The sequence below is a fragment of the Euleptes europaea genome, chromosome 9 (assembly GCF_029931775.1).
Source record: "Euleptes europaea isolate rEulEur1 chromosome 9, rEulEur1.hap1, whole genome shotgun sequence".
In the NCBI taxonomy this organism is placed as follows: domain Eukaryota; kingdom Metazoa; phylum Chordata; class Lepidosauria; order Squamata; family Sphaerodactylidae; genus Euleptes; species Euleptes europaea.
The window spans coordinates 19,641,731-19,668,496 of record NC_079320.1 but is presented as its reverse complement, the minus strand read 5'-3'; the positions used below and the strand labels follow the sequence as shown (position 1 = coordinate 19,668,496).

General features: G+C 43.8%; 1 protein-coding gene across 1 annotated transcript in view; it reads right to left on the bottom strand.

Moving 5' to 3' along the window:
• Window positions 1–1,424: 1,424 nt before the first annotated feature.
• BMPR1B (bone morphogenetic protein receptor type 1B) overlaps window positions 1,425–26,766 on the bottom strand; it is a 94,533-nt gene continuing 69,191 nt past the window's right edge. The window contains exons 5-11 of the mRNA XM_056855385.1: window positions 20,241–20,337; window positions 17,652–17,790; window positions 15,345–15,537; window positions 13,777–14,074; window positions 9,712–9,887; window positions 8,083–8,213; window positions 1,425–1,672 (exon numbers count right to left, since the gene is read on the bottom strand). Of these exons, the coding sequence (XP_056711363.1) occupies window positions 1,547–1,672; window positions 8,083–8,213; window positions 9,712–9,887; window positions 13,777–14,074; window positions 15,345–15,537; window positions 17,652–17,790; window positions 20,241–20,337 (1,160 nt within the window). The 3' untranslated portion in view covers window positions 1,425–1,546. The remainder of the gene's footprint in view (window positions 1,673–8,082; window positions 8,214–9,711; window positions 9,888–13,776; window positions 14,075–15,344; window positions 15,538–17,651; window positions 17,791–20,240; window positions 20,338–26,766) is intronic.

Sequence of the window (26,766 nt, the reverse complement as noted above, 5' to 3'; positions counted from 1 at the left end):
AAGACTGGAATCAAAACAGCCTCATAATGTGCCTTTTGGCCTTTGCACATGGAATTTTCCTTAAGGCTTCTGACTCATGTAACACTTACAAGTAACTGTTTGGAAGCCTGGGGGCTGCTGCAGGAAGGGATTCCCCCCCCCCAAAAAAAACGTACCAGTGCATGCAGAGAAACACCTTCACTATTCTTGGGATTCCAGCCCAAATCATAGGGTACTTCTATGAATATAATTACAGAAAGACAAATACACCCATTTGTTTAGAAAAAACATCACAATAATTTTAAAAAATGTTCAGGTAGGTTCTCCTCTTCTAGAGAATCTCTTCTAGGACTGCAGCAGGAATCGGGGCAAGAGCAAAAATGAAGCAAGCTGTCGAAAACATAAAGCTCCTTCTGCAATAACTCTCAATATGTCTTCTTTAAAACAAATGGGAAGGAGTGTATATTTTTGAAAATACACTTCATGGGTTAATGATTTTTCTGCCATTCTAACTGCTTACTTTTAGACACCCGTTAAACAAAGCTCTTCCATTTGTCAACATTGTTCACTTTCTAACCCAAGACAAAGACTAAGCTTTTGAAATGCAATAGTTCAATTTATCAGTGATTTTGTTGATAAATGAAAGATTAGTAAAATGTTCAATTTTAGGTGATTGTTTTTTTAAAATAAACTTTTATTTAATAACATTCTTATCAATAGATTGTTTTGGGCCAAAAAAGCCACAATGGCAGATGGTCCTAAAATTTCACAAAATTTCACAAAAAGATGAGGAAGGATGAAAAGGGTCGGAAAGCACATTGCCAAACACCATAAAACCTCCCTTGCTGGTCCATGGCTTTTGGGAACTGAGAAACACCAGGCTCTGGCCATATCCCACTGGGCCACACATCTCCTGCAGAAGTGGAAATGAACGAGGCAGCTTTAAAAGTACAGCTATTTGTTCATTGAGGCTTAGGCACCAGGGAAATCAGCAGAGCAATATTGTATGAGCAAAATCGCTTGACAGCAACTCACAAAACTTTGGGTATGTGGTCTTTAGAAGAGGCACAGTTTACATCAAACACAACTAGCAAGTCACTTATAAGCCCGGTTACTATTGTACCCTCCTTTCATTTCAGAACACAGCAGGAACTTCATTGTGGAGTGCAATAAATCAATGGGAAAGAATCACCACTTTGCTTTAAACTTCAGATGGTATTTCTTTTGATTTTTCCCCTTTAATGTAACAATATAATTCTTTTTGTACTTTGTATTTGAAAGGTTTGTTTTCATAAAATTTAAACAATCCAAATAATAATAATAGTCATAATAATATTATTATGGGCTTTCATAGAAAGCAGCATGCATTATCTTGAAGCAGGTGTTGATACAATCCTTCTCAGGGCTCCCAAAAGGTTTTCTGTGCCAACATGTGGATGTTTGCTGAAGGACTGCATTCAAGGTTGATAATCACGAAGGCTTCTCATTCCTCTTCCTGTCTCTTGGAAACACGAAGGAAAGTCCATTTTCTGAGCTTTAGCAAAAGAGGCGCCTTTTGTCATCTGAATCAGAGCTTAATGTCCTGTGACTCTGACATTTTGGCAAGTGTTTTCTTTACTCGCAGAGCTGTGAGCCGGGAAGCGGGGTTATGAGCCCAGCATTCTGTCATGAGTTTGCCCATTTGTCTTAGGCACTGGAGAAAGAAAGAAAGAAAGAAAGAAAGAAAGAAAGAAAGAAAGAAAGAAAGAAAGAAAGAAAGAAAGAAAGAAAGAAAGAAAGAAAGAAAGAAAGAAAGAAAGAAAGAAAGAAAGAAAGAAAGAAAGAAAGAAAGAAAGACACACATCAAGATCTTTGTTGGTTGCAACCTACATGTTGAACTTGATGAACAATATTTACTAAAATCATAATATTTACATGTGCATAGTCAAGATACAGAGGTTCCCAAACTGTGCTCCGTGGAGCACTTGGGCTCCGCGAAACATTTCCTAATGCTCCATGAAGAAATTGGAAAGAAAAATACTACTGTCACTCGGTTTAGTATATAGGTGCTAGATGAAAATTAGTCCTCCATGATGAATTTCTCTCCTGAAAATTGCTCCATGATACAAAAAGTTTAGGAACCTCTGTTCAAGAAGCATTACGGGGTCTGTAGTTCTGTTTGTACCTTCAGTGCTTGTAGCATTGATATATGGCAAGGCCACACAAGAGCCTGTTCCAGCGTCCCAGCCATGGTGCTGCTTGACCCACCCAGTACCAGCTGGAGACCTCGGCAAGATTCCATCCAGTGCCTGTTCTGCCCTCTGAACACTAGTGCCAGGAGGCAACATCAGGGAAAGGCCTAGGTCTCTATGCCCTGTTGTTGGCCCTCCATAGTAACTGATTGGCCACTGTGTAAGACAGGATGCTAGATTAGACGGACCACCAGTCTGATCTAGCAGGGCCCTTCTTAGGTTCATTCCCATGCCAGATATATAGGAACTGGAGGTAAAGGCTCCTTAAAGCCACACAACACATTCCCACTCAGGACTGGGCCTTCTCCACTTTGTATCAGTCTGCAACCCAGAAGGAGAAGGCACATGTGAGAGGCATCTCCTGCTCGTGCTTCACCAGTAATGATGTGCCCCTGCTGCCTCACCCATACCAGCTCACCAGTCACCTTCTCCTGGTAGCTATGGATGCGGCTGCATCTGGTAGAAAGAGAAGACAGGAAGCAAAGGATATACCTCTTCAAGGCAGAGAAGGACTCCATCCTTCTGCAAGGTTCAGTGTCATAGGGGAAAAAGTGGCAACCTCCCACATGGAGACAGCAGCCTAAGCAGCTGAGCTAGCGAGCAAGCATATAGCAGCTAGGAACAACAGCACTCGTAAGTTACTCACTCGCCTGGCTCTCTCTGGGAGGTAGGTGCTGCCTGGAGAGTCCCTTCAAGCTATGCTGTGAATCTGGGGTCTCTACCTCGGCAAATGCCCCTTGTCCCGGAACCCAAAAAAGCCAAATAATCATCCATCTTTTTCCAGAATTGCCTATTCGCCTTTAGCTTTCTCCCCAGGTTTGTGCATTCGGTAAACCTGAACTGGAAATTTACCGAAATGGCCAATTTCGGGTTTATTTTCGGTTCAGGTTTATCGATATGCAAAAGCCTAAAAGCAGCTTCATCCCAGAAAAAATAACCATTTCTATTATACATTCACTTCACCAAAATATGCCACAATTAATATGTTACAGCAGCAGGATGGGACCTACACTCAAGTGATGCAGCTTTACAGTCTCCTGATGGCCACATCTATTTGGTGCAAGGAACGTGACAGGATAAGTCATGAAGGGTCCAGACTGATCGATGTTGTTCCTTCACTGCGAGCATCACAGAACTTCAAGCAAGCATAAAAGTGTGCTCTCACATAGGAATCGGGGCAAGTCTCAGACACAAATTGAGATAGGAAGGGTTTTGTTCTTAAAAATCTGGCTTGAACAACTGTTTCAGAGGGAAGCCATGTGAGTCTGCAGCAGAACAGCTAGACCGCAGTTCAGTAGGACCTTTGAGACCAACAAGATTTTGAGGGCTATGAGCTTTCAAGCGTCAAAACTCCCTTCCTCAGATCTGACAAAGTGAGTGTTGATTCTCGAAAGCTCACCCCCCCCCAATCCTGCTGGTCTCTAAGGTGCTACTGAACTGGAGTCTAGATGTTAAACAATTGTGTGCTTCATGCAGCTATAATCAGGTAATATCAAACTCTCTTTAGGTTCTACAGATAAGGAAGGAACCAGATATAGCTCATTTAGTTAGCCAGGTACACACAGTACCTGCTTTCTTGCCAAATTTCATTCTAGAACATTTTGAAGAACACAACAAGAGTGACCTTGAGTTCATTCTCACATGTCATAGGATCCCTCTGTAGCCAGTGGTTATTGGCAGAAAGTGTGTCTTCAACCGAGGACATAAATGCCCCAAATACCGAATTTTCACCATCTGCTTTGGTATAGCTTTCTTTCCTAATCCCTCCCCAGGCCCTTCCCCCCACACACACTCAAAATTGTTTACAACTCTTGCCATTTAAGTCTTTTTAAATCTAATTGCAGAATACTTAAGCGAAGACAGCTATTCCCAAATCACAGCTGTCTCCTACAATAATAGCATTACACCGTACCACTTAACAAGATTAATGACCTCTGCATAGCATCGCCATAACTGTCGGCAGATTTGTCTGCGGTACATCAATTACAGGTCTACCGATTCCAAAACACAATTTTGCCTCATTATAAATTCTCAGTGGAAAGTGTTCAGACAACTTCCTCCTTCCCCTAAAGGAACATACCGCTACAGATTTGAGAAGCCATTTCCTACAGTCATTTACAAATGGTAGGAAATGGGAAGCTGCCCACGGGGCAAAAGACCTGTGCATGGGCATTCACCGTCCCTTTGGCAGAGAGGCTGTTGATGCTAAGAGCTTATCACTGGGGGGGGGCGTTGTATACCACATACGTGGATGCATAACTGTCTTGCCAGGCTGCAGCCAGCAACCTCTGTGAGGAAATGTGGGGTGGGGCATGGCACGCCAGTGTCATGCCAGCATGCTTATCTCAATTCCAGTAAAAACAGGAAGTGACATGATGGACTTGCAAAAATTCTGTGCTTTTACCAGAAATGATGTAAGCAAGCTAGTGGGATGCCAGTCCATATCTCCCCGCCCCCAGGCTTCTCCCACCAGCATTCGAGGTGCCAGCAGGCAACAATGGGGGAGGTCTGGCACCCCCACTTCCTACACATATTCATCCAAACCTACCCAACCACTATGATCAACTTCTGGGGACAAGCTTGGGGGCCCCTACCTTCTGAGTTCAGACAGATGGCAATCCTAGAGAGGGCCTTCTTGGTTGTGGCACTAAAACTGTGGAACTCTCTCCCCTAGATAATTTATATGCCCCCCCCCCATCACTGTCTTCCACTGGCAGGTGAAAATTTATTATTTTGTTTGGCATTTCCTTAATGACCTCTACTTCCTGCCCTATGTTTTAATTACTAGTTTTTATATATGTTTTACTGATTTTAGAGTGGGTTTTATAATGTTCTGTTTTTATTTGTTAGTTGCCTTGGTGGTTCTGCTTGGGCCAAAAGCAGGATATAAATTTTATAAATAAATAAATAGACTTATTTATGAGAGTCCATGGAGTGTTGGATCATGACTGGGGGACTTGGACTCAAACCCCCACTATATTAGGAAGGGTTCTCGCAGGCAGTCACTATCTTTCAGCCTAATGTAACCCACAGAATTGTTCTGAGAATAAAATGGAAGTGAGGATACGGTGGGTCAATGCTAGAGCACCTGCTTGCATTCTGAGGCCATTTATGCATGGGAGGTTTTGCCTTGGATTTGCCGCTCTCTAGATGCACGTTTTCCCCATCTGAATTCTCAAAGCTTTGCATGGGGGCTTATTGTTGAGTTCTGAGAATTTGGATGGGGAAAATGGCAAATCCAAGGCAAAACCTCCCATGCATAAATGGCCTGCACGTTCCAGGATCAATCCCTGGTATCTCCAGCTAAAAGGATCTCAGTTAGCTAGTGTCAGTGACAGCCAGCATGGAATAGTGGTTAAGAGCAGTGGTTTGGAGCGGTGGACTCTGATCTGGAGAACCGGGTTTGATTCCCCATTCCTCCACATGAGCAGCGGAGGCTAATCTGGTGAACTGGGATGGTTTCCCCACTCCTACCCATCAAGCCAGCTGGGTGACCTTGGGCTAGTCACAGTTATCTCAGAACTCTCTCAGCCCCACCTACCTCACAGGGTGTCTATTGTGGGGAGGTGAAGGGAAGGTGATTGTAAGCTGGTTTGATTCTTCCTTAAGTGGTAGAGAAAGTCAGCATATAACAACCAACTCTTCTTCTTAGGACTCTGCCCAAGATCTCAGAGAGCTACTGCCAATTAGAGTATGCAGTTCTGTGCTAGATAGAGCAATGGTCTGACTTGACATAAAGCAGCTTCATATGTTCCTGTGAAGCTATGTACACTGTTCTAAGCTTTTGGTAGGGAAGGGTGGGGTAAAATCTAATAAAGATACCTAGCACATGTAACATCCTGCCCTCTAAAGCTCAACATGGTCAGTCCACATGTGCTACAAGATTAGAGAAAAACACAGTATCACAATGACCGAAAAAGCACTTGCCTGGTTCAAGAGATCAAATGATTAAGAAGCAACTGGACTAGGAAAATCTAAAAGCTCACTAGTTGTTCCTGAGTAAAAATTCAATCAAGGGACTGAGCTATATCTTGAATGTGAGGCAAAAGACATCCACACAGTTTCCCCTTAAGCGGAAAAGGCCTTTGGCACAAGACCACTCTAAATCCTGAGTTGCTATGCTCCGTCAGCCAAGAACTGAAGCAAATTCCAGTGAATTTAAAACATTTCAGTATTCTCTCATTTGCAATCTATAGATCAGTGGTTCCCAACCTTTTTTTGACCAGGGACCACTAGGACTTTTTTGTTCGGTGCAGGGACCCCAAGGTTCAAAATAAAAATTCCGGGAATTTGAAAATAAACTTTAATCATAACTGTTAGTTAAACATTAAACTTAGAATTATATTTGAATATATATATATATATATATATATATATATATATATATATATATATATATATATATTATAATAGAGAACTTTTAATTGAAAATATTAGTTTATTATGGGTTTATAACTTTGTTTCGCGGACCTTAATTTAGTTCTCGCGGACCCCTGGGGGTCCAGGGACCCCTGGTTGGGAACCAGTGCTATAGATAGAAATGTGGTTTTAGAGGGCAGATCAATATGTTGACCTACTTTTAAAGAAGGAGACAGCAGAGATAAAACAAATATATTAATATCCTGACTGTAAAACTGATGCTGTAAAATTTAACCCGCAGCGTCAGTGTGATATCTCAACAGCATTAGGACAATGCAATCAGAAAACCATATTGAGTGCTTATTTGCCTCTCCTTGTCTCCCATATACTAGCTGGTCTCTTTTTTCCTTCCCTGTGACCATTTCCAGATCTGGTATTTCATGAAGTGATGGCAGCGGGAACAAAGCTGTACACAGAAGCAGCCAGCAGTGATTTCTGTAACAATGGCAGAAGAAACGTGACACAATTGCAGAGCACTGTTAACGTGTGTCTGTGCCCAGGCTAGTTCATAGGCATGCACAATCTGGAACAAGGATCATGTGGAAAAAAGAAAACCAACCTAGCCAATGTCCCATAGCATTGGAGAAGGAGTATCAGTTTGGGCCTTAGACACATACCTCCCCCACCCCAGCTTCCATTTGCAATATATTTTTTTATTTATTTGCTTCATTTATACCTTGCCTTTCTCCCCAATGGGGATACATAAGCAGTTTATTTGCACTGTATGGAGCGGTGGACTCTAATCTGGAGAACCAGGTTTGATTCCCCACTCCTCCACATGAAGCCAGCTGGGTGACCCTGGGCTAGTCACAGCTCTCTTAGAGCTCTCTCAGCCCCACCTTCCTCACAACGTGTCTGTTGTGGGGAGGGGAAGGTGATTGTAAGCAGGTTTGATTCTTCCTTAAGTGGTAGAGAAAGTCGACATATCTTCTTCTCCTTCTCCGTCTCCTCTCCTTCATTTTATCCTTACAACCCTGTGTGGAAATTTGAGCTGAAGGTATGTGACCAGTCCATGATCACCCAGCAAGCTTCTACGGCAAAGCTGGGATTTGAACCTGAGTCTCTCAGGTCCTAGCGTAATACTATAACCACTACACCACACTGGGAATAATAATACTGATCTATTCTTTTAAGTACTGCTGTGCTTTAAAAATACTTCGCCTACTACTACTACTACTACTACTACTACTACTACTACTACTACTACACTTCTCCAAGTTTCCTAAAACTATTTACTTCCATTTAACACCCCTACAGTAATCTCCATTTTTGATGACTTTTCCAAAAGTATTTTAGTGCTGGCCTTTTGAAAGAGGGCCCATCAATCCCCAAGAGCAACAGCAATGTCTTATTTACATACACCTTTACCTTCTGTAAGACATCCAATTCAATTTGGGTTAAACTAGATGATTATGGGGTCAATCTCCCCACTCCGGAATGAAGGTCTTCTTACCTCATCACTGCTCCACCTATTGGGAAATGAAGGCCGTAACTTCTTCATACACACAATTTCCCTCATGTCTTCATAGGAGGGGTCGCTGGGTACGAGGTCATGGTATGGAAGCTGGTATTCTTCAACAATACCTGAAAAGATATGTTTTACTAATTATCTCAGTATCGCTTAACTAAAAGTTAATGTAGATTCAAGGTCTGGATGATGGAAATCCAAGACAGGAAATTTACTCATTGGGCAACAGGATTATGGCAGTAGGGAGAATCCAAATGGACAGAGTCCTAGCATATGCTGCCAATCATGTGGAAGTGGGGAGCAGGGTCAGCATGTTTGACCCCCTTCTCCCTCGCCATGTGTTCATACAACACACAAAAATGTTGTGCAAAGAAGGCTCACAAATGCAAAATTTGGGTTTACCGATTACTTCAAAAGGCTTAATTTTAAATTGGAGCCAGCTGAGAACAGCTGAGAGCCAGTGTGGTGTAGTGGTTAAGAGTGGTGGTTTGGAGCGGTGGACTCTGATCTGGAGAAACAGATTTGATTCCCCACTCCTCCACATGAGCAGCGGAGGCTAATCTGGTGAACCGGGTTGGTTTCCCCACTCCTACACATGAAGCCAGCTGGGTGACTTTGGGCTAGTCACAGCTCTCTTAGAGCTCTCTCAGTCCCACCTACCTCACAGGGTGTCTATTGTGGGGAGGGGAAGGGAAGGTGATTGTAAGCCAGGTTGATTCTTCCTTAAGTGGTAGAGAAAGCTGGCATATAAAAACCAACTCTTCTTCTTTCTTCTTCTTCTTCTACCACCCCTTGACTTGGAAACTATTACTCCTAATTCTAGCAGACTGTAGTAAATAAGTGGTACAAGAAAGAAACTTTGCACACATTATTACTTCAAAAGTCTTGTGAGGGGACCTTGGCACTCCACACAGGCCTCAGAATTGGTGAGCCATGCCTGCTCTGACGTTTCTCTGCATTCACAGTGATGACAGTGAAACCTAACCTGCTTGTTTAAACACTCTGAGTTTAGAAGATGAAATTTCTGTATTGCCATTTTAGAGTGGTAAAGGAAAGCTCTGCAAAAAGCTGTACAGCAAATATTAAAATTTTAAAAAACCCAAGGATGAAAATGGAGGAGACGACTTAGAAGTGCCAATCTTTTCAGCTCTGGAATTAATTTTAAACAAGAACTGTCTTGCTCCCCCCTATAGTTTTCCTAATTCCACCTAACACCTTCTAATGCCTGTCTTTCTTCACTTAAATCGAAGTAATCTCTTTGTTAATCAGGGTACCTCAGCAAAACCAACCCCATTGTATTTCTACATAAACAACAGGAAAGCTCCAGTTTTAGTGGTAATGTTTATAACTCTGGAAATGCCCATAAATGAGCTCCAAATTCCCACTACAATTATGAAGCATTGCATCTTTAAAGAGACTATTAAAACAGAGAATAAATCTTTGCAGCTAAAGGGGGACTTACAGAACCAGAAAAATAAGTCCCAGCAGAAGGAAATGGAAATAAATAAGTTTAGAGCTGCCAGTGCATTTAAATAGATTAGAGGGAGTATAATAGTTGAACAGAAATAATGTAGATGGAGAGAAAAAGACAGACTCAACACTTTAACCATTTACCTCCTGAAACACATCTTCTTGCTATTTCCCAAAGGATGAGCCCAAAACTGTACATGTCAGCCATGATATATGACTGGAAATGATTCCGATTCAGGCTTTCGTCCAAAACCTCAGGAGGCATATAACGTTTAGTTCCTACTCTGGTATTTGATGGGATGTCCACCTCATTTGTATCACTGGAATACAAGGGAAAGGAACAAACAATGAAAAGACACTTAATACATTTTCATAATGTATCTCCAACCTCCCAACAGGATATTTGGGTGGGGGGGAGGGCTGGAAATGTCTTAACTAAGCCCATCTACCAGCAAGGTCAGAAGTAACAGTTAATCTTAACAGAAATGATCTTTCCGGAGAAAGCTTCTTAACTGTTAACCAAGAACTCATTTCTGAAGGCTTACTTGCCTAGGGCTATATTAAGCATTCAAATGCAAGACCACAACAGAGCGAAGACTCAGCAGGGATGCTCTGTAACATTTGTGAGATTTCATTAGCATTAAGATGGAATTCTGATGCAGAGGATAACAATCTAGGCGCCTTTAAAGGTTGTATTTTTAATGTGGCTGGTCTCCTAATGCTTTGGTGCTTCAACTATTAAACACCAAACAGCTAGACCAGTGCAATTAACTCACTTGAGAGATGAATCTATAAATAAGAGAGACTGTTTTTTTTATATAAGCTTAACAGAAAGTATTGACATCTTGGTAGATTTTTATAGTATTTTTATTCTCAAATGCAGCCATACCAGCTTTTCTTCAGGGCTCAGATATACAAAGAGTGGCTTAAGTTTATTTGATTTTTACCACACCCTTTCCCAACCAAAAGTCAGGTGAGCCTAAGTGCTTCATGCCCTGACCTGGATGGCCCAGGCTAGCCCGATCTCTTCATATCTCAGAAGTGAAGTTGGCCCTGGTCAATATTTGGAGACCACCAAGAAATACCAGGGTCATTACACAAAGGCAGGCAATGGCAAACCACCGCTGAACATCTCTTGCCATTAAAACCCTATGAGGTCACCATAAGTAGGCTAGTGAGTTGAGGGCAAAAAAAAAAAAAAAAAAAAAAGCTTCCATGTATTCCATGAGATTTAAAAAAAAACATTTTTTATGAAACATTAAGTGTCATGAATGGTATGTGCTTATGAAACATTAAGTGTCATGAATGGTATGTGCTTATGAAACACAAGTGTCATGAATGGTATGACATCATATATTTAATAGCTAATTATATCATCCTGTGCAGATCAAAACAATCCACAAGGAGCGGTCCCTGGGGCTGGAGTAGACGTTTCTGTAAACCCGTGGGCTGGGCTGGGTTGGGCTGGGGACCATTTTGGAACCCGAGCAAAGGGGGAAGGCAGAAGGTGGTAGAGATAAGATTTCCCTTCTCCTATGAGTTCCTCTCGTTTGTTTGTATATTTATTTCACCTCTTTGCCTTTCATCTTCCCAGTGATTCAGATAATCTGATATACACAATTAGAATAATCACGCTTCTGAGGCGTGTTTTGCTTTAGAATGAACATGGAGACCACAGATTTGACTTTGTCCATGTAAAATATCGCTTGTGTATACAAAACTAGCACAATATGGAGACAGGTTCTAGACAGGGTACAGTGGAGCATGGATCCATTTCAATGCACATCTGAGCTTGGAAGTCAGCATTGAATCCCACACTTAGGTTCCAAAAATCCTGGAAGGGTTCACTTTCATTCCCAGTTGTGACAGTGAGTATGCAGCCTTGTTTCAAATAGACCAAGGAGCATCCCAATTGGAAGAATTTCTTTACAGGCCTTGAAGAGGCCAAATTCTCCTTGAATGCTCTCTGAAGGTTATTGCTACAGCGATAAATTTAATTTCACAAGAGCTCTTTTAAAAATCAAATCTATATTCTTACAATTTAATTTGGAAACAATGAAACAAAAGCATTACCCAGTAGGATGTCTCTCTCCCACCCCCACCCCAATATATTCCTAGAGAATCAAAGAACATAAGCCGCCAGCTTTCAGCAAACATTTCCACTTCACTTCAGTTTCAAATTCTTTAGTCCAGAACATGAAGGGGCTGGCTTGCTTAGCTACTGTTTCATACAGCCTCGGAGAGCCAGTGTGGAATAGTGGTTAAGAGTGGTGGTTTGGAGCCGTAAACACTAATCTGGTGAACCGGGTTTCTTTCCTTACTCCTACACATGAAGCTAGTTGGGTGACCTTGGGCTAGTCACAGCTCTTAGAGCTCTCTCAGCCCACCTACCTCACAGGGTGTCTGTTGTGGGGAGGGGAAGGGAAAGGTGATTGTAAGCAGGTTTGATTCTTCATTAAGTGGTAGAGAAAGTCAGCATATAAAAAACAACTCTTCTTCTTCTCCTTCTTCTTGGTTCATAGATCTGTCAACCCCAATCCAAGCACCTATATGAGGAGGCCCAGCAGGCTGATAGCCAACTGGGAATGAGTTGGAAGTACTGACTGTATGACCCAGAATGTTGTGTGCACAAAATTCTGGCAGAACCCAACGCGATGTTCAGACTAGATATGTGCAAAATTTGTAATCAGTACCTCCATAAAAAAAAAAAAATGTCCTGATCAGCATTCCTATGCAGCTGCTTTGTAGATCACAGATGGGCAGGGGGCAAAATATTTATTCTTCGTGGAACCAACTGCAGTGTTCAGAACCCCCCTGCTTTCATGTTTATCGCAGCCTCAGGGTCAAACTACATCTTGTCTCTTATTCACTTTAAAATACATTTTCTCTGCAAGCAGGATTGCTTTAACAGGAGGGAGAACAGAATGGTGAGGGGAACTGTAATAGTTTCATCTCCTATTGTTTTTCCTGCTGGAAATTTTTTTACTCTTTAGCTGCTTAGTCTCCTCTACACCCCCTTCAGAAAATGTATGAGTACCTATATCTCCCCCCCCCCCAAGTAGCTCAGGGCTGGTTTCATTCAGCCAGGACGACAGCAGGAGATGAAAGGGTTGAAAGGCCCCACTCTCTCTCCCATCCCAAAAAGCAGTCCCCTCAGCTACATTTACCACACCACCAAAAAGTCAGTTGAACCCAAGACACATTACAAGCTGTCAGCTTCTTCCCTGACCTACTGATCTCCCTACTATATTTATAACTTTGCCTAACCCACAGCACTTGCATCAATATCCACCTTTGTCACATGAAGCTGCCTTCTACTGAATCAGACCCTTGGTCCATCAAAGTCAGTATTGTCTACTCAGACTGGCAGCAGCTCTCCAGGGTCTCAGGCAGGGGTCTTTCACATCACCTACTTGCCTAGTCCCTTTTAACTGGAGATGCCGGGGATTGAACTTGGGACTGTCTACATGTAATGCAGATGCTCTACCACTGAGCCACAGCCCCTCAAAAATACAAACTAGAGCACATAACATGGAACATTTTAAACCTATAAGAATGATAAGAATTCAACTTTGTACGGTAATTTCAGCACATCATCATCATCATAGTTGTTGCCATTACTATTGTTGCTGATATTATTATTATTATGACTACTACTACTATTACTTGTACCCCACCTCCCCGGTATCGCTGGGCTCAGGGCGGCTTCCAATCAGATAAATACAATAAATCATATAAATATCACAGATTAAAACACATCAATAAAATCTTAAAGCTAAATCTAGTAACAATATGGTGACCTGACTACCAACTTGCTCTTATAAAATATCCTCACCAAGGAGGTTGGCCAAAGATGGAATCCGAAGGCCAAAACCTCTGAAATGCCCTCCGTCCCAAGGCCAGGGGTAGGCAGCAACAATGGGGATAATTTCAGGGGGTACCTGTGCTTGTCTGTACTATAAAAGCTAGATATGAGTCTAGTAGCACCTTAGAGACCAACAAGATTTTGGGGGTATAAGCTTTCAAGAGTCAAAGCTCCCTTCATCAGATACCAAAACAATAAGAAATACTTAGCTAGAAGTCTATGAACAACGCCCAACTTTTGGCCAGTAAAATATGGCCATCATTTCAACGCACGGAAACCTCAATGCCCAGAACAGAAGAACTCATTTCTTCACATGTTTGTCTGGACAAGACTAGAGTAGTCACCTTATAAATTTAACTGCCAAACCAAGGTCTGCTATACAGCAGGTTCCATTCTTCTTCACCAAAATATTTTTGCTTTTGAGGTCACGGTGCGCAATAGCTGGTTTCCCCTGAGTGCTGAAAATCTCAGTATGCAAGTGGCACAATCCGCTGACTGATGAATATGCCAGCTTCAGCATGGCTTTTGTATCTAAGGTTGTGGATTTCAAATAGTCATACAGGGAGCCATTCTCGTGGTAATCTGTGATCAGATACAGCTGAGTCCAAGACCCTGTACCTTTAATGTCAGCAGCAATGAACCCTAGAGGGATAAAGGAAAAAAAACACATGAAAATATTTAAAGAAGTTGCAAATTCAATGCCTTTGGCATTCCAAATTAAGCTGAGTCTTGCACCATAAATAAATATTAAAAATGTTCATCCAATAAGGCTTACTTGCCTGGTAGTGTAAGGAGGGCCCATGCCTAAGTGGAAGAGCATCTACTTGGCATGCAGAAGGTCCCAGGTTCAATCCCCAGCATCTCCAGTTAAAAGATCTGGCAGCAGGTGATGTGAAAGACCTCCACCAGAGACCCTGGAGAGCTGATGCCAATCTGAGCAGCAATACTGACTTTGATGGACCAAGGGTCTGACTGAAAGTAAGGCAGCTTCGTGCGTGTGTTCTTGATGGAAGTCCTATGAACCAACTTTTCACCCATGGCAATGAACACATGAAGCTGCCTTATACTGAATCAGACCCTTGGTCCACCAAAGTCAGTATCGTCTACTCAGACTGGCAGTGTCTCAGGCAGAGGTCTTTCACATCACCTACTTGCCTAGACACTTTAACTGAAGATGCCAGGGATTGAACCTGGGACCTTCTGCATGCCAAGCAGATGCTCTACCACTGAGCAACAGCCCCTCCCAAAGGAAAAGAACTGATGCAAAACCTGTCTAAATACAATATCTGGCACAGCTGCTGAACTCAAGGCAGATAGTCTGAAAATTCCAAATTTTAAATTCTGAAATCTGATTTGAGGAGTTTGATATTTTGTGTGGCTGAAATTGTACTTCTGGAGAGAACAGTTTTCAGTGTCATGCCTGTTACTGTGTGTTTTGTTCAGTACAGAAAGAGGAAAACACCAACAGTTAATAATCTTGTAGTGACCTGCTTTCAAATACCCACAGGATGACACTGCTGGGAAAAACGTTGCCAACATTTGATAGATATTTCTTCACTAACCATTTCGTTTCATGATAGGTTAAAATTATTTATTTTATGCTCTTCTAATTCTAAGAGTTCAGAGTATATCCTTGACAACATACACTCTGATCTCTTATTACAGAAGCTCGTTTTTCCAAATTTTGTTAAATTCTTAATTTTCAATTTTTGACATTAGCATATAGCTCATTGAAACTCCTGAAACTAATAGTTTCATCATTTATTTTCTCCATCAAGTTATTGAAGTACAAAAGTTATTGAAGTACAAAAACCATCAAGTTATTGAAGTACAAAAATTCTTCCCCTTGAATTACCTGTGCATGTGTAGAGGAAAACAGTGATCGGAACTCTTATTAATGAATACTACTCACCCAAAATGTTTTCATGTCTCATCAGGACAGTTTGGTAGATCTCTGTCTCTCGGAACCAACTGGCTTCCTCTGTGGTGAAGAACACTTTGACAGCCACCTTTTCCCCACGCCACTTCCCCATCCAGACCTCTCCATAGCGACCTTTCCCAATCTGCTTCACCATCTGGATCTGCTTCGCTATGGTCCTTTGCACCTGTCACACGCAAAACCAACATTGCTCACATAAAATGCCATCTGCATTGCGTGTAAAGTGCCGTCAAGTCACATCCAACCTCTGGCAACCCAGTAGGGTTTTCAAGGCAAGAGACTAACAGAGGTGGTTTGCCATTGCCTTCCTCTGCATAGCGACCCTGGTATTCCTTGGTGGTCTCCCATCCAAGTACTAACCAGGGCTGCTTAGCTTCTGAGATCTAATGAGATCAGGCTAGCCTGGGCCATCTAGGTCAGGGCACCATCTGCATTGAACAGTTCTTAATGGCTACAATTCCACAGCAAATGTACTTGGCAGACTAATGCAACAGACTAAGTCGGTTGAGACAATCAGTCTTTTCCATACCTACCACACTGATTCTTCTCTAAGCATCATTTTGTGTACGCACCACCACCTCACTCTATAACTCCATCTGCTGATTTCAGGCAATGCAGCTATTAGATTGAGAAGGCATTCTAATTTTTTTATATATTAGATGCCTTAAATATTTCAAGAGTATCTTTGAGACATCAAGCAGTGCCACATTCATGACTGATCACAGTTCAGTGGCTTTCAAACTATATCAGTTGCGGTTCACCAGATCATCAGGGGCTTCTTATTGATAGGGGCTGTGGCTCAGTGGTAAAGCATCTGCTTGGCATGCAGAAGGTTCCAGGTTCAATCCCCGGCATCTCCAGTTAAAGGGACCAGGCAAGTAGGTGATGTGAAAGACCTCAGCCGGAGACCCTGGAGATCTGCTGCCGGTCTGAGTAGTGATGGACCAAGGGTCTGATTCAGTATAAGGCAGCTTCATGTGTTCGTGTGAGAGGACGGCTGGAGAAGCTAGCCGAAAGGCTGCTTCTCCTGCAATGACCAAACTTGTCCTCAGTGTGGAGCTGCTGGAGTGTATTAGGGAGCTTCCTGAGCACACTGTCCTTTCCTGTAGTGCACAGCTATGACAAAGAGGTGTAGCTGGCCTCTGCAGAAGCTGAGAGGATATTCTAGAATGACACCCAGAATCCTTTGCACTGCATAGGAATTTCACAGGAACGGTTGGCAAACAAAATAATGCAGGCTGGGTTCCCTGAGGTTAGGAAGCACAAAAGCCCCTGGCACCGAGCTTACGAGGGAATGTCAGTGCGTATCTTTCAGGACACCTACACTGGGTTTTTAGCAATACAAAATGAAAGAGAGAAATAAGTGAATCTTGTGGCACTTTACAGACTAAACACCTTGCTTGTTGATGTAACCTCTGCTTTCGATGCATAAGGACCCAGGTTCAATCCCTGACATCTCCAGTTAAAAGGACCAGGCAACAGGTGATATGAAAGACTCTGCCTGAGACCCTGAAGAGTTGCTACCAGTCTGAGTAGAGCTGACCTTAACGGACCATGGCTCTGATTCAATGTAAGGCAGTTTCATGTGTGTTCAACACAGCTATACTTGTGGACAAAATGTAACAGAGATGAGGCAAAGGCCAGTGAAAGAAATGAGGTTGTTTTCCTGAATTAGCTTGCTGCTTACAGGGGCTGAGAATTAAGGCAACTTACCTGGCCAGCAGATCTATCCCACCCTTCCTGTGAACAAGTACTGCAGATCTAGAAACCCTGGGTTCTCCCCACCTGTTCCGCTTGAAGCTCAGGGGCTGGATTGTGTGCCACATGTTTGTTTAAAATCTAGCTATCATGATACCTTGTACTAAAGCAGTGGTTCCCAACCTTTTTTTTGACCAGGGACCACTAGGACTTTTTTGTTCGGTGCAGGGACCCCAAGGTTCAAAATAAAAATTCCGAGAATTTGAAAATAAACTTTAATCATAACTGTTAGTTAAACATTAAACTTAGAATAATATTTGAATATATATATTTTTATAATAGAGAACTTTTAATTGAAAATATTAATTTATTATGGGTTTATAACTTTGTTTCGTGGACCTTAATTTAGTTCTCGCGGACCCCCGGGGGTCCGTGGGCCCCCCATTGGGAACCAGTGTACTAAAGGGACCTTCCACTGGCAACACTGAGACATGAACATTGTGTTGTTTTCATGCTGTGGTATTTGTTTGGAAGAGTTACTCGGTGCTTGTATTTACTATGCCTGAAGTACTTCTTTCTTACCAGCAGAGGGAGCCCAGATCCACTTCCTGAGCTTTGAGACTGTTCAATAAGGTCTTTCAAGGATTCTCCCGGTGGAATGTAAGTCTCGTCTTGCTCCAGCCCTATGCTATAACGAGGTCTGCTCTCTTGCCTTTTATACCTACAGTTTGATAGGAAAACAAACACATGCAACTGCACCTCTGTGTGGTCACAGACAATCAGCAAAAACCAAGAAGGAGAAGGAGGAGAGTTGGTTTTTAATATGCCGACTTTCTCTACCACTTAAGAGAGAATCAAACTGGCTTACAATCACCTTCCCTTCCCCTCCCCTCCCCAGACACCCTGTGAGGTAGGCAGGGCTGAGAGCTGTGACTGGCCCAAGGTTCATTGGGCTCACTGGATTCATTTGGAGGAGCGGGGAATCAAACCCAGTTCACCAGATTAGCGTCCACCGCTCATGTGGAGGAGTGGGGAATCAAACCCGGTTCTCCAGATCAGAGTCCACCACTCCATACCACTGCTCTTAACCACTACACCACGATGGCTCTCTACTACTTGGTGTCTGGTTAATTACCTAGTAGCATTGTGTTAAGATCTCAAGCTCCGAGTTTTGAACCTCTCTTCAGCAGAGAAAATAACAACGTATCGCTTTCGATTCTGTGAATTTGTTTCCTGTTCCATTCACTTATTCTTATTTGCAATGGAATTAAAAGCTACTCACAGGACCTAATTCTCATTTCAGTCCACCCTGCCAGGGACAGCATGGGGCAATGGTTAGAGTGCTGGACTGGAGATCTGAAAGAACCTGGTTTGAATCCCCACTCTTGCTATGGAAGCTCATTGGGTGGCCTAAGGACCGTCACTCTCTCCCAGCCTAACCTAACCCTGAAGATGTGAGGATAAAATGGAGGAAAGAGTAATACTGTAAGCCACTTTGGGTCCCAGTTAGGGGGGAAAGCCGGGTATAGATATCTAAATAAAATAAATCATGAAATGAAACAGCCCCGTTTGTTATATGCCTCGTTTCCTATAACTATCAATTTATAATACTGTGTGCTTCAGGTGTGGGGTTTGAGAACCTGAACTGGAGTAGGGCTGAACTAAATTGGGTTAGTTCGGCTACATCACAACCATGCTTATTTAACTCTTTTTTTTCAGAGAAGAAAGAGGGAAGAAAGGTACAAGGAAAATAAAAGTGTTTTTTTGCAGCACATAAAGAGAAAAGGGAGAGAAAGGGAGATAAGATGGCAATACACTATGTACAAAAAGTTAAAAATGGCTCTTGTGGGGTCTCCTTAGAGTTTAAGGCAGGTCTTAAGTTTGAAAACGGTTGGATTAAATTACTGAACCGGTACAAGCCATACTTTGCTTCCACCATGGCCTGTCTCTGTATTTTAAAGGACCAATCTGTTCTACGGATCGAGGTACTGAAAGAGCATTTGATTCACCAGCCATTCCTTCACAGCGAACAGCCAGTGGAGAGGACCAGTCTCCAGGGACTGAATTCAGCTTTGATGACAAACTGCCACTACTGCCACCTGTAGTGGCAGCAGCTGTCCTTTCCCCATCTGGGGAAAGATGGCAGTCATTGGCTGCCATCCTTTGCAGAAGTTCTTCTCTTCTGCCATATGGCAACATCAGCGCCCCCCTTCAAACAGCACTTCCCAGCAACTTCCTGTCAAACCTCCCAGAAGGATGAGTATGAGAGGACGCTATTGGCCGTGGAAAGTACCAGCAGCAGCTGAAGCGGTGCCAGCACCCACTCTCTTGCTCTTAGGCCATGCTGGATCAGACCAAGGTCCATCAAGTCCAGCAGTCTGTTCACACAGTGGCCAACCAGGTGCCTCTAGGAAGCCCACAAACAAGACAACTGCAGCAGCATTGTCCTGCCTGTGTTCCAAAGCACCTAATATAATAGGCATGCCCATCCGATCCTGGAGAAAATAGGCATGCCCCATGACTAGTATCCATTTTTACTAGTAGCCATGAATACCCCTCTCCTTCATGAATACCTCTCTCCAGCAGATGAGGCTGGAGTGGGATGATCAGAGGGACTGTGCTGTGGCCAGGGCTGGTTCCAGATTTGGGGGGGGGGACCTCCCCTCCTCTGTCTACCACCAGCCCCCTTATAAATCCCTCTGACCTGTGCATCCTTCCCCCACCCCTCACAAGCCCTCTCACTACCTGCACTCACAGATGCCTCCACCACCCACATGCCCACTCCCTGGCGATACCAGGCATTGCATACAGCTGGAAGCACAGATGGCAGACTGCTTGCCAGCCAGCGGGTGAGCAGCAGGGGAATCACATGGTTAGTGGTAATGGGCACCACCAGAAGCCCTGGGCCCTGGAAGCTGCCCCACCGCCAGCATACTGACATTGGCCATGTATGCGGCTATCTAGTGAAGGAGACAAAGAGGAGCCCTGGTTTTAGTGGCAGCAGCAAAGTTAACAAGGGGATGGACACCAAGGATCATGGTGCCAAAGCCCCTCCGTAGATCTGGTGGTATATTCTATTTTTACAGTTCACTTGCTCATAAGGTTGAAGACCAAACCTACAATAGCAGGAAGATACAGACAATGGAAAAGTCATGAGCTCACAGAACTTACCTGAAGTAACAGAACAGGATGATAAAGACGAGAAGTACACTACAGACAGTCACCGAAATCAGCAAGGCCTTGTGGTGGACATTTCCCTCTGCAAAATCTTAAATGAAAATTGGGGGGGGGGGGCTTTAACAAGGCGACAATGGCTGCATTGATCTCATTTATTACAAATACTTGTATCTTCCCTCTCCAACTATTTGCATCTGCTTGCAATTATGATTAAAATAAAGAGAAAGAAAGGGCAACAACAGAAGTCCATCAGCATGCAGTGAAACAAAGCAAATCCCACATTTGAGTCCTCACAGGGTTGTTGTTGTGAGGATATAATGGAGGAAAGCAGAACCATGTAAGCCACTTCAGGGCCCCATCGGGGAGCAAAGTGGGGTATAAATGAATAAGTAAACCAATTTAAAAGTGGGTTTCTAACTGAATCTCAGATCCCAAATGGTTCCCTAAGAAAGCTTTATATTTCTTCCAGATGGTTAATCAAGCTAAGTGCTGAAATGGCTATAACAGCACAACAGGATTCTCAGCTGAAAACTCTCTGATTATTTCAAGGGGAAGGAAAGAGATTCACAGAGGAAAAGGTATTGTTTGGAAGTATGCAGGTTCCAGGCAGCCTTAAAAGTTAAAACAGCAGCTTCTGTTGCACGCAGAAGAGAACCGGCAGCCAAGTTCAATCACTAACCGTGCATTCCTGACCAGAATGCCTGCGCCGGGCTTAGGAGGCAACGCAGTGGCGCTGCCTCCGCCCGGCACCAAAAAAAGTGCAACCCGCATAAGGAAAAAAGGGGCCGAGGAAAAAGGGGGCGATCCCAACTGTAACGGCTCAGGACGCCGCCTAATGGCAGCCCCGCCCCCAGCCGGTGCCGTGACACCCCAGGAATGCCTCCTGGGATGACAACACAGCCTTTGCTGGCGTTTGGACGCCGGCGGCAGGCTCCGTCGGCGGCTGGCATCCAGCCCTGCACGCCGGTGCTGGGGGCACAAACGCCGGCATGCGCCGCCCGGATGTTGGCGCAGGCCTTTGCCCGCCTCCAAAGGCCTTTGGTCCTGGCCGCCGGCGTATGTCAGGAATGCGCTGTAAATATTTGGTGTATGCAATGGTGCCGCCTTGCATGCTAAAAAGCCAGCTACAATCCCAGCTGCAGTCTTCCAACCATCTTCAAGGGAAGCCCCTTGTAAAGTGCATTGCAACAATTAGTTCTAGAGATTACGAAGGCATAGACAACAGCACATAAACCCTAGTCTTGAAGATATAGCTGATCAAAGGCATTTTTCTCACTGCTTGCTAAGTGGTCTTTTTTTGCATAGCAATGCCCTGTTCAAAACCAACTGTGTGTTAAGTGCTGTCAAGTCACTTCCGACTCATGGTGACCCTATGAATCAAGGTCCTCCAAAATGTCCTATCTTTGACAGCCCTGCTCAGGTCTTGCAAATTGAGGGCTGTGGCTTCTTTATTGAGTCAGTCCATCTCTTTCTCTTTTCCTGCTGCCCTCAACTTTTCCAAGCATGACTGTCTTTTCCAGTGACTCTTGTCTTCTCCTAATGTGACCAAAATATGATAGCCTCAGTTTAGTCATTTTAGCTTCTAGGGTCAGTTCAGGCTTGATTTGATCTAGAACCCACTGATTTGTTTCTTTGGCAGTCCACGGTATCAGTAACACTCTCCTCCAACACCACATGTCAAAGGAATCTACTTTCTTCCTATCAGCTTTCTTCAATGTCCAGCTTTCACACCCATACATAGTAAAAGGGAATACGATGGCATGAATTAACTTAATCTTGGTGGCCAGTGACACATCCTTACACTTCAGAATCTTTTCTAGCTCCTTCATGGCTGCCCTTCCCAGTCTGAAGAATAATAACCCTTGCCAAAAGTTCCAAGACACCATCTATGTGCGAGACCCCTCAACTCAGATGTAGGCAAAGGTTCTATCCATCCTGCCAAAGTTTCATCAAAGTTGACTCAGTTGGCTTCTAGAGGATACCCCATCTGTAATTTGTTGACAGGGTGGGGAGATTATCTAGGCAGAAAGCCTTGGAAGTCCATGTATAGAGAACCAGTGTGGTGTAGTCAGGTCTGGGAGAACCAGATTCAAATCCCAACTCTGCCATGAAATCTTGCAGAGTGACCTGGGGCCAGTCACATAATCTCTGCCTAAACTGCCTCCCAGGGTAGTTGTGAAGATAAATTGGAGGAGCAGAGAATGATGTAAGTCACTTGGTGGAGAAAGGTGAAGCATAAATGAAATAAATCTAGAAATAAATATAGCTTGTAGTCCTAACTTTACCCATCCCTGGTTTCACTAGCATTTCAGGAAAATGTTGGTAAGACTCTGGAATATTTTAATGGTTACAATTCATGGAGTTGTTAGATTCGAGTCCAGTAGCACCGTAGAGACCCACAAGATTTTCAGGGTATAAGCTGTCAAGTGTCAAAGCTTCCTTCGTCAGATTACCAATTCATAGAGTAGAAAAGGAACCTTTTTCAAACTACAAGCCTGCATTTTTGTTAACTGTGATGCGCAACACATCCTACACACTAGTCTAGCCATTCCAAATCAGGAGGATCGGTTGTAACCCGACTGTCTTAGACCCTGGCTCTAAGCTACAAGATGTACAGGCCATAAAGTATGAGAACTCTAGTCTTATTGATCTCTCCTGGAATAGGGCTATTGCGTTTCAGGTTTACCAGAGCAATAAGACAGGGAGGTCCCATGGGGACTCTAAGCTTTCCACCCTGCAGCTTTATTTCCAAGTTCTGATTTCCTTTGCTATTTGGCCACTAAACAACATTTCCTCCCGGCTGGCTTCCCGTGTGAGAGGCTAGCGAACAACGAACCGCCTGATTGCATCAGGTCTAACATTTTAACCTAACGTTACCTGCTACGGGCGCATTAGTGGTGTAAACATTTGAGGCACTGCCGTTGCTTTTTCAAATCCGTTTTGAAAGGAGACACTGGCACATTGTTCCCAGTTGGGAAAACACTACCGTGTGGTATTCTCACAAGAGCAGCAGATTTGTACCTGAACTATCACTCCAAGCGAGGGAACGGGAAACTGAGAATCCACCAGGGAAAACATTCATCCCTATGAAGGAAGAGGCTGCTACTAGAGACAGTGGAGATGGGCAAAAAATGCTCTGCATTGTGATTAATCAGATACACACTTTCGCTAGTGATATACATCCAGTAAATGCAGTTTGTGACATAAGAAGAAGAGTTGGTTTTTATATGCCAGCTTTCTCTACCACTTAAGGAAGACTCAAACCGGCTTGCAATCACCTTCCCTTCCCCTCCCCACAACAGACACCCTGTGAGGTAGGTGGGGCTGAGAGAGCTATAAGAACTGTGTCACTCAGCTGGCTTCATGTGTAGGAATGGGGAAACCAACCCAGTTTACCAGATTAGCCTCTGCCGCTAATGTGGAGGAATGGGGAATCAAACCCGGTTCTCCAGATCAGAGTCCACCGCTCCAAACCACCGCTCTTAACCACTACACCACGCTGGCTCTCAAACAGACTGCGACATATTAAAACTATCTGCTTTCAAAAGGATAGCAAACTAGAGAACAGCAACAACTGCAAGTAATAAACAAAACAGCAACTCTTTATGCTGCAATAAACACATAAGAAAACAACCAGTATCTGGTAAAGTGGACAATGCCAAAACTTCTTAATTGGCCACAAGAAAAAGTCCCAGAAAGTAGCTAGGAATGTTTTCTTTCTCTTCCAAGAGGTAAGGTGATGGAATAGTCCAACAGAAGCCCGGTTCTCTTTCTGTTTCGGCTTGAAACATAGCCTTCCTCAGGGGCTAACGCTAGCTGTAAATTACAATGGATAGCGGCAGCTTGTAGTGGGACAAGGGCATCCTACTCCTGAGAATATGGTGATCTGTGCTCAGCAAGACAGCTCCAGTTTCATAGCATTAGCTAATAAGGCTCAGTCTGGGGCTTCCACTTTCAAAAATTCTGAAACAAGACAAAATGCTGAGGGCTTCTTCTGTGGGGCTCAGTTCCAATCTCATGTATGTGGAAAGTGTGGTCAAGTCACAGCCGATTTATGGCAACTTTGTTGGGTGTTCAAGGCCAAGTGATGAACAGAAGTGGTTAGCTGCATAGCAACCCCAGCCTTCCTTGGTGGTCTCCCATCCAAGTACTAACCTGGGCTGACCCTGCTTAGCTTCCAAGATGGGACTAGCCTGGGCCATTCAGGTCAAGGCAGTCATAGAATCACAGAGTTGGAAGGGACCACCAGGGTCACCCAGTGCAACCCCCTGCACAATGGAGAAAATTCCCAACCACCTCCTCCACACACACCCAGTGACCCCTACTCCATGCCCAGAAGATGACCAAAAAATCTCATGTATACAGAGATGAACTAGGTACCAAGTTACTGATATATGTGAGAAACACGTATAGGTCAGCCCAGAAGCAGTTACGCATCATAAAAAGGGGAATGAATCCAAGAAATAAACTTAAGAACATAAGAAAGGCCCTGCTGGATCAGACCAAGGCCCATCAAGTCCAGCAGCCTGTTCACACAGTGTCCAACCAGGTGCCTCTAGGAAGCCACAAACAAGACGAGTGCAGCAGCACCATCCTGCCTGTGTTCCACCGCACCCAAAATAATAGGCATGCTCCTCCGATACTAGAGAAAATAGGTATGCAGCATGACCAGTATCCATTCTAACTAATAGCCATGAATACCCCTGTCCTCCATGAATATGTCCACTCCCCTCTTAAAGCCCTCCAAGCTGGCAGCCATTACCACATCCTGGCGCAGGGAGTTCCACAATTTAACTATGCGTTGTGTGAAAAAAATACTTCCTTTGATCTGTTTTGAATCTCTCGTCCTCCAGCTTTAGCAGATGACCCCGTGTTCTAGTATTATGGGAGAGGGAGAAAAACGTCTCCCTGTCCACTCTCTCCAAACCATGCATAATTTTATAGACCTCTATCATGTCTCCCCTTAGCCGCCTTCTTTCCAAGCTAAACAGCCCTAAGCGTCCTAACCGCTCCCCATAGGACAGTTGCTCCAGTCCCCTAATCATCTTGGTTGCTCTCCTCTGCACCTTCTTAAGCTCTGTAATATCCTGTTTTAGGTGTGGTGACCAGAACTGTACACAGTATTCCAAGTGTGGTCTCACCATAGATTTGTACAAGGGCAGTATGATATCAGCAGTTTTATTTTCTATTCCTCGTCTAATTATGGCCAGCATAGAATTTGCCTTTTTTACAGCAGCCGCACACTGGGTTGACATCTTCATTGAGCTATCCACTACCACCCCAAGATCCCTTTCTTGGTCTGCCGCTGCCAGCACATATCCCATCAGTGTATATGTGAAGTTGGGATTTTTTACCCTAATATGCATCACTTTACACTTACTCACATTGAATCTCATTTGCCATTTTAATGCCCATTCCTCCAGTACGCAGAGATCCTTCTGGAGCTCTTCACAGTCCGGTTTTGTTTTAACCACCCTAAATAATTTGGGGTCATCTGCAAACTTGGCTACTTCACTGTTTAACCCCAACTCCAGGTCATTGATGAACAGGTTGAAAAGCACCGGTCCCAACACAGATCCCTGAGGCACCCCACTGATCACATCCCGCCATTGGGAGAACTGACCATTGATTCCTACTCTCTGCTTCCTATTTTTCTTGTTGACACATGTGATATTATAAACTGATGGCTATTTTTCATCTAAAAAAAACCTAACAGTATTTGTCAGAGAGACCCCCCTGCACGTGTCCAACTGAAAGGAATGAGAGGAACAGGAGTTGCTTTGCTGTCTGTGCTCTTTGGTGTTCCCATTCATCTCAGTAGATCTTGAGCAGAAAAAATGTCCTGTGTATTATGCCCATTACTAGTATGTCAGTATGGAGTGACTGGAATGATATCCTCAGGGGTTGATGGAGGCTGAGTTAAGCATGCCCAAGAACCATGGGCAACAAGCATTTAATAGTAGGTTCAAGTCCCATCAATTCCTGAAGCTTTCTGTGGATTGCACCCTGCCATTTATCATCATCATCATCATCATCATCATCATCATCATCATCATCATCATCATCTCACTTACACTTCTGTCCATGCTAAGCAAGGCTAGGGGAAGCTATGAAGTGCTTGAACACATGAAGCTGCCTTCTACTGAATCAGACCATTGGTCCATCAAAGTCAGTACTGTCTATTCAGACCAGCAGCGGCTCTCCAGGGTCTCAGGCAGAGGTCTTTCACATCACCTACTTGCCTAGTCCCTTTAACTGGAGATGCCGGGGACTGCACCTGGGACCTTCTGCTTGCCAAGCAGATGCTCAACAATAGAGCCACAGCCCCTCCCAAAGGAAAAGAAAATGGACTGAACGCATCGGCACAATCCCTTTAATTTTGTTGGAGCCATTGGTAGCAGAAAAGAAACACTTGGTGTGTTATTAATGCTTCTTCATAGACTCCGGATGAAGAGCAGTATTCGACATTGTCCAGCAACTGGCAGGTAAACATCTAGCTTTTAGGAATGGACAACAGTAG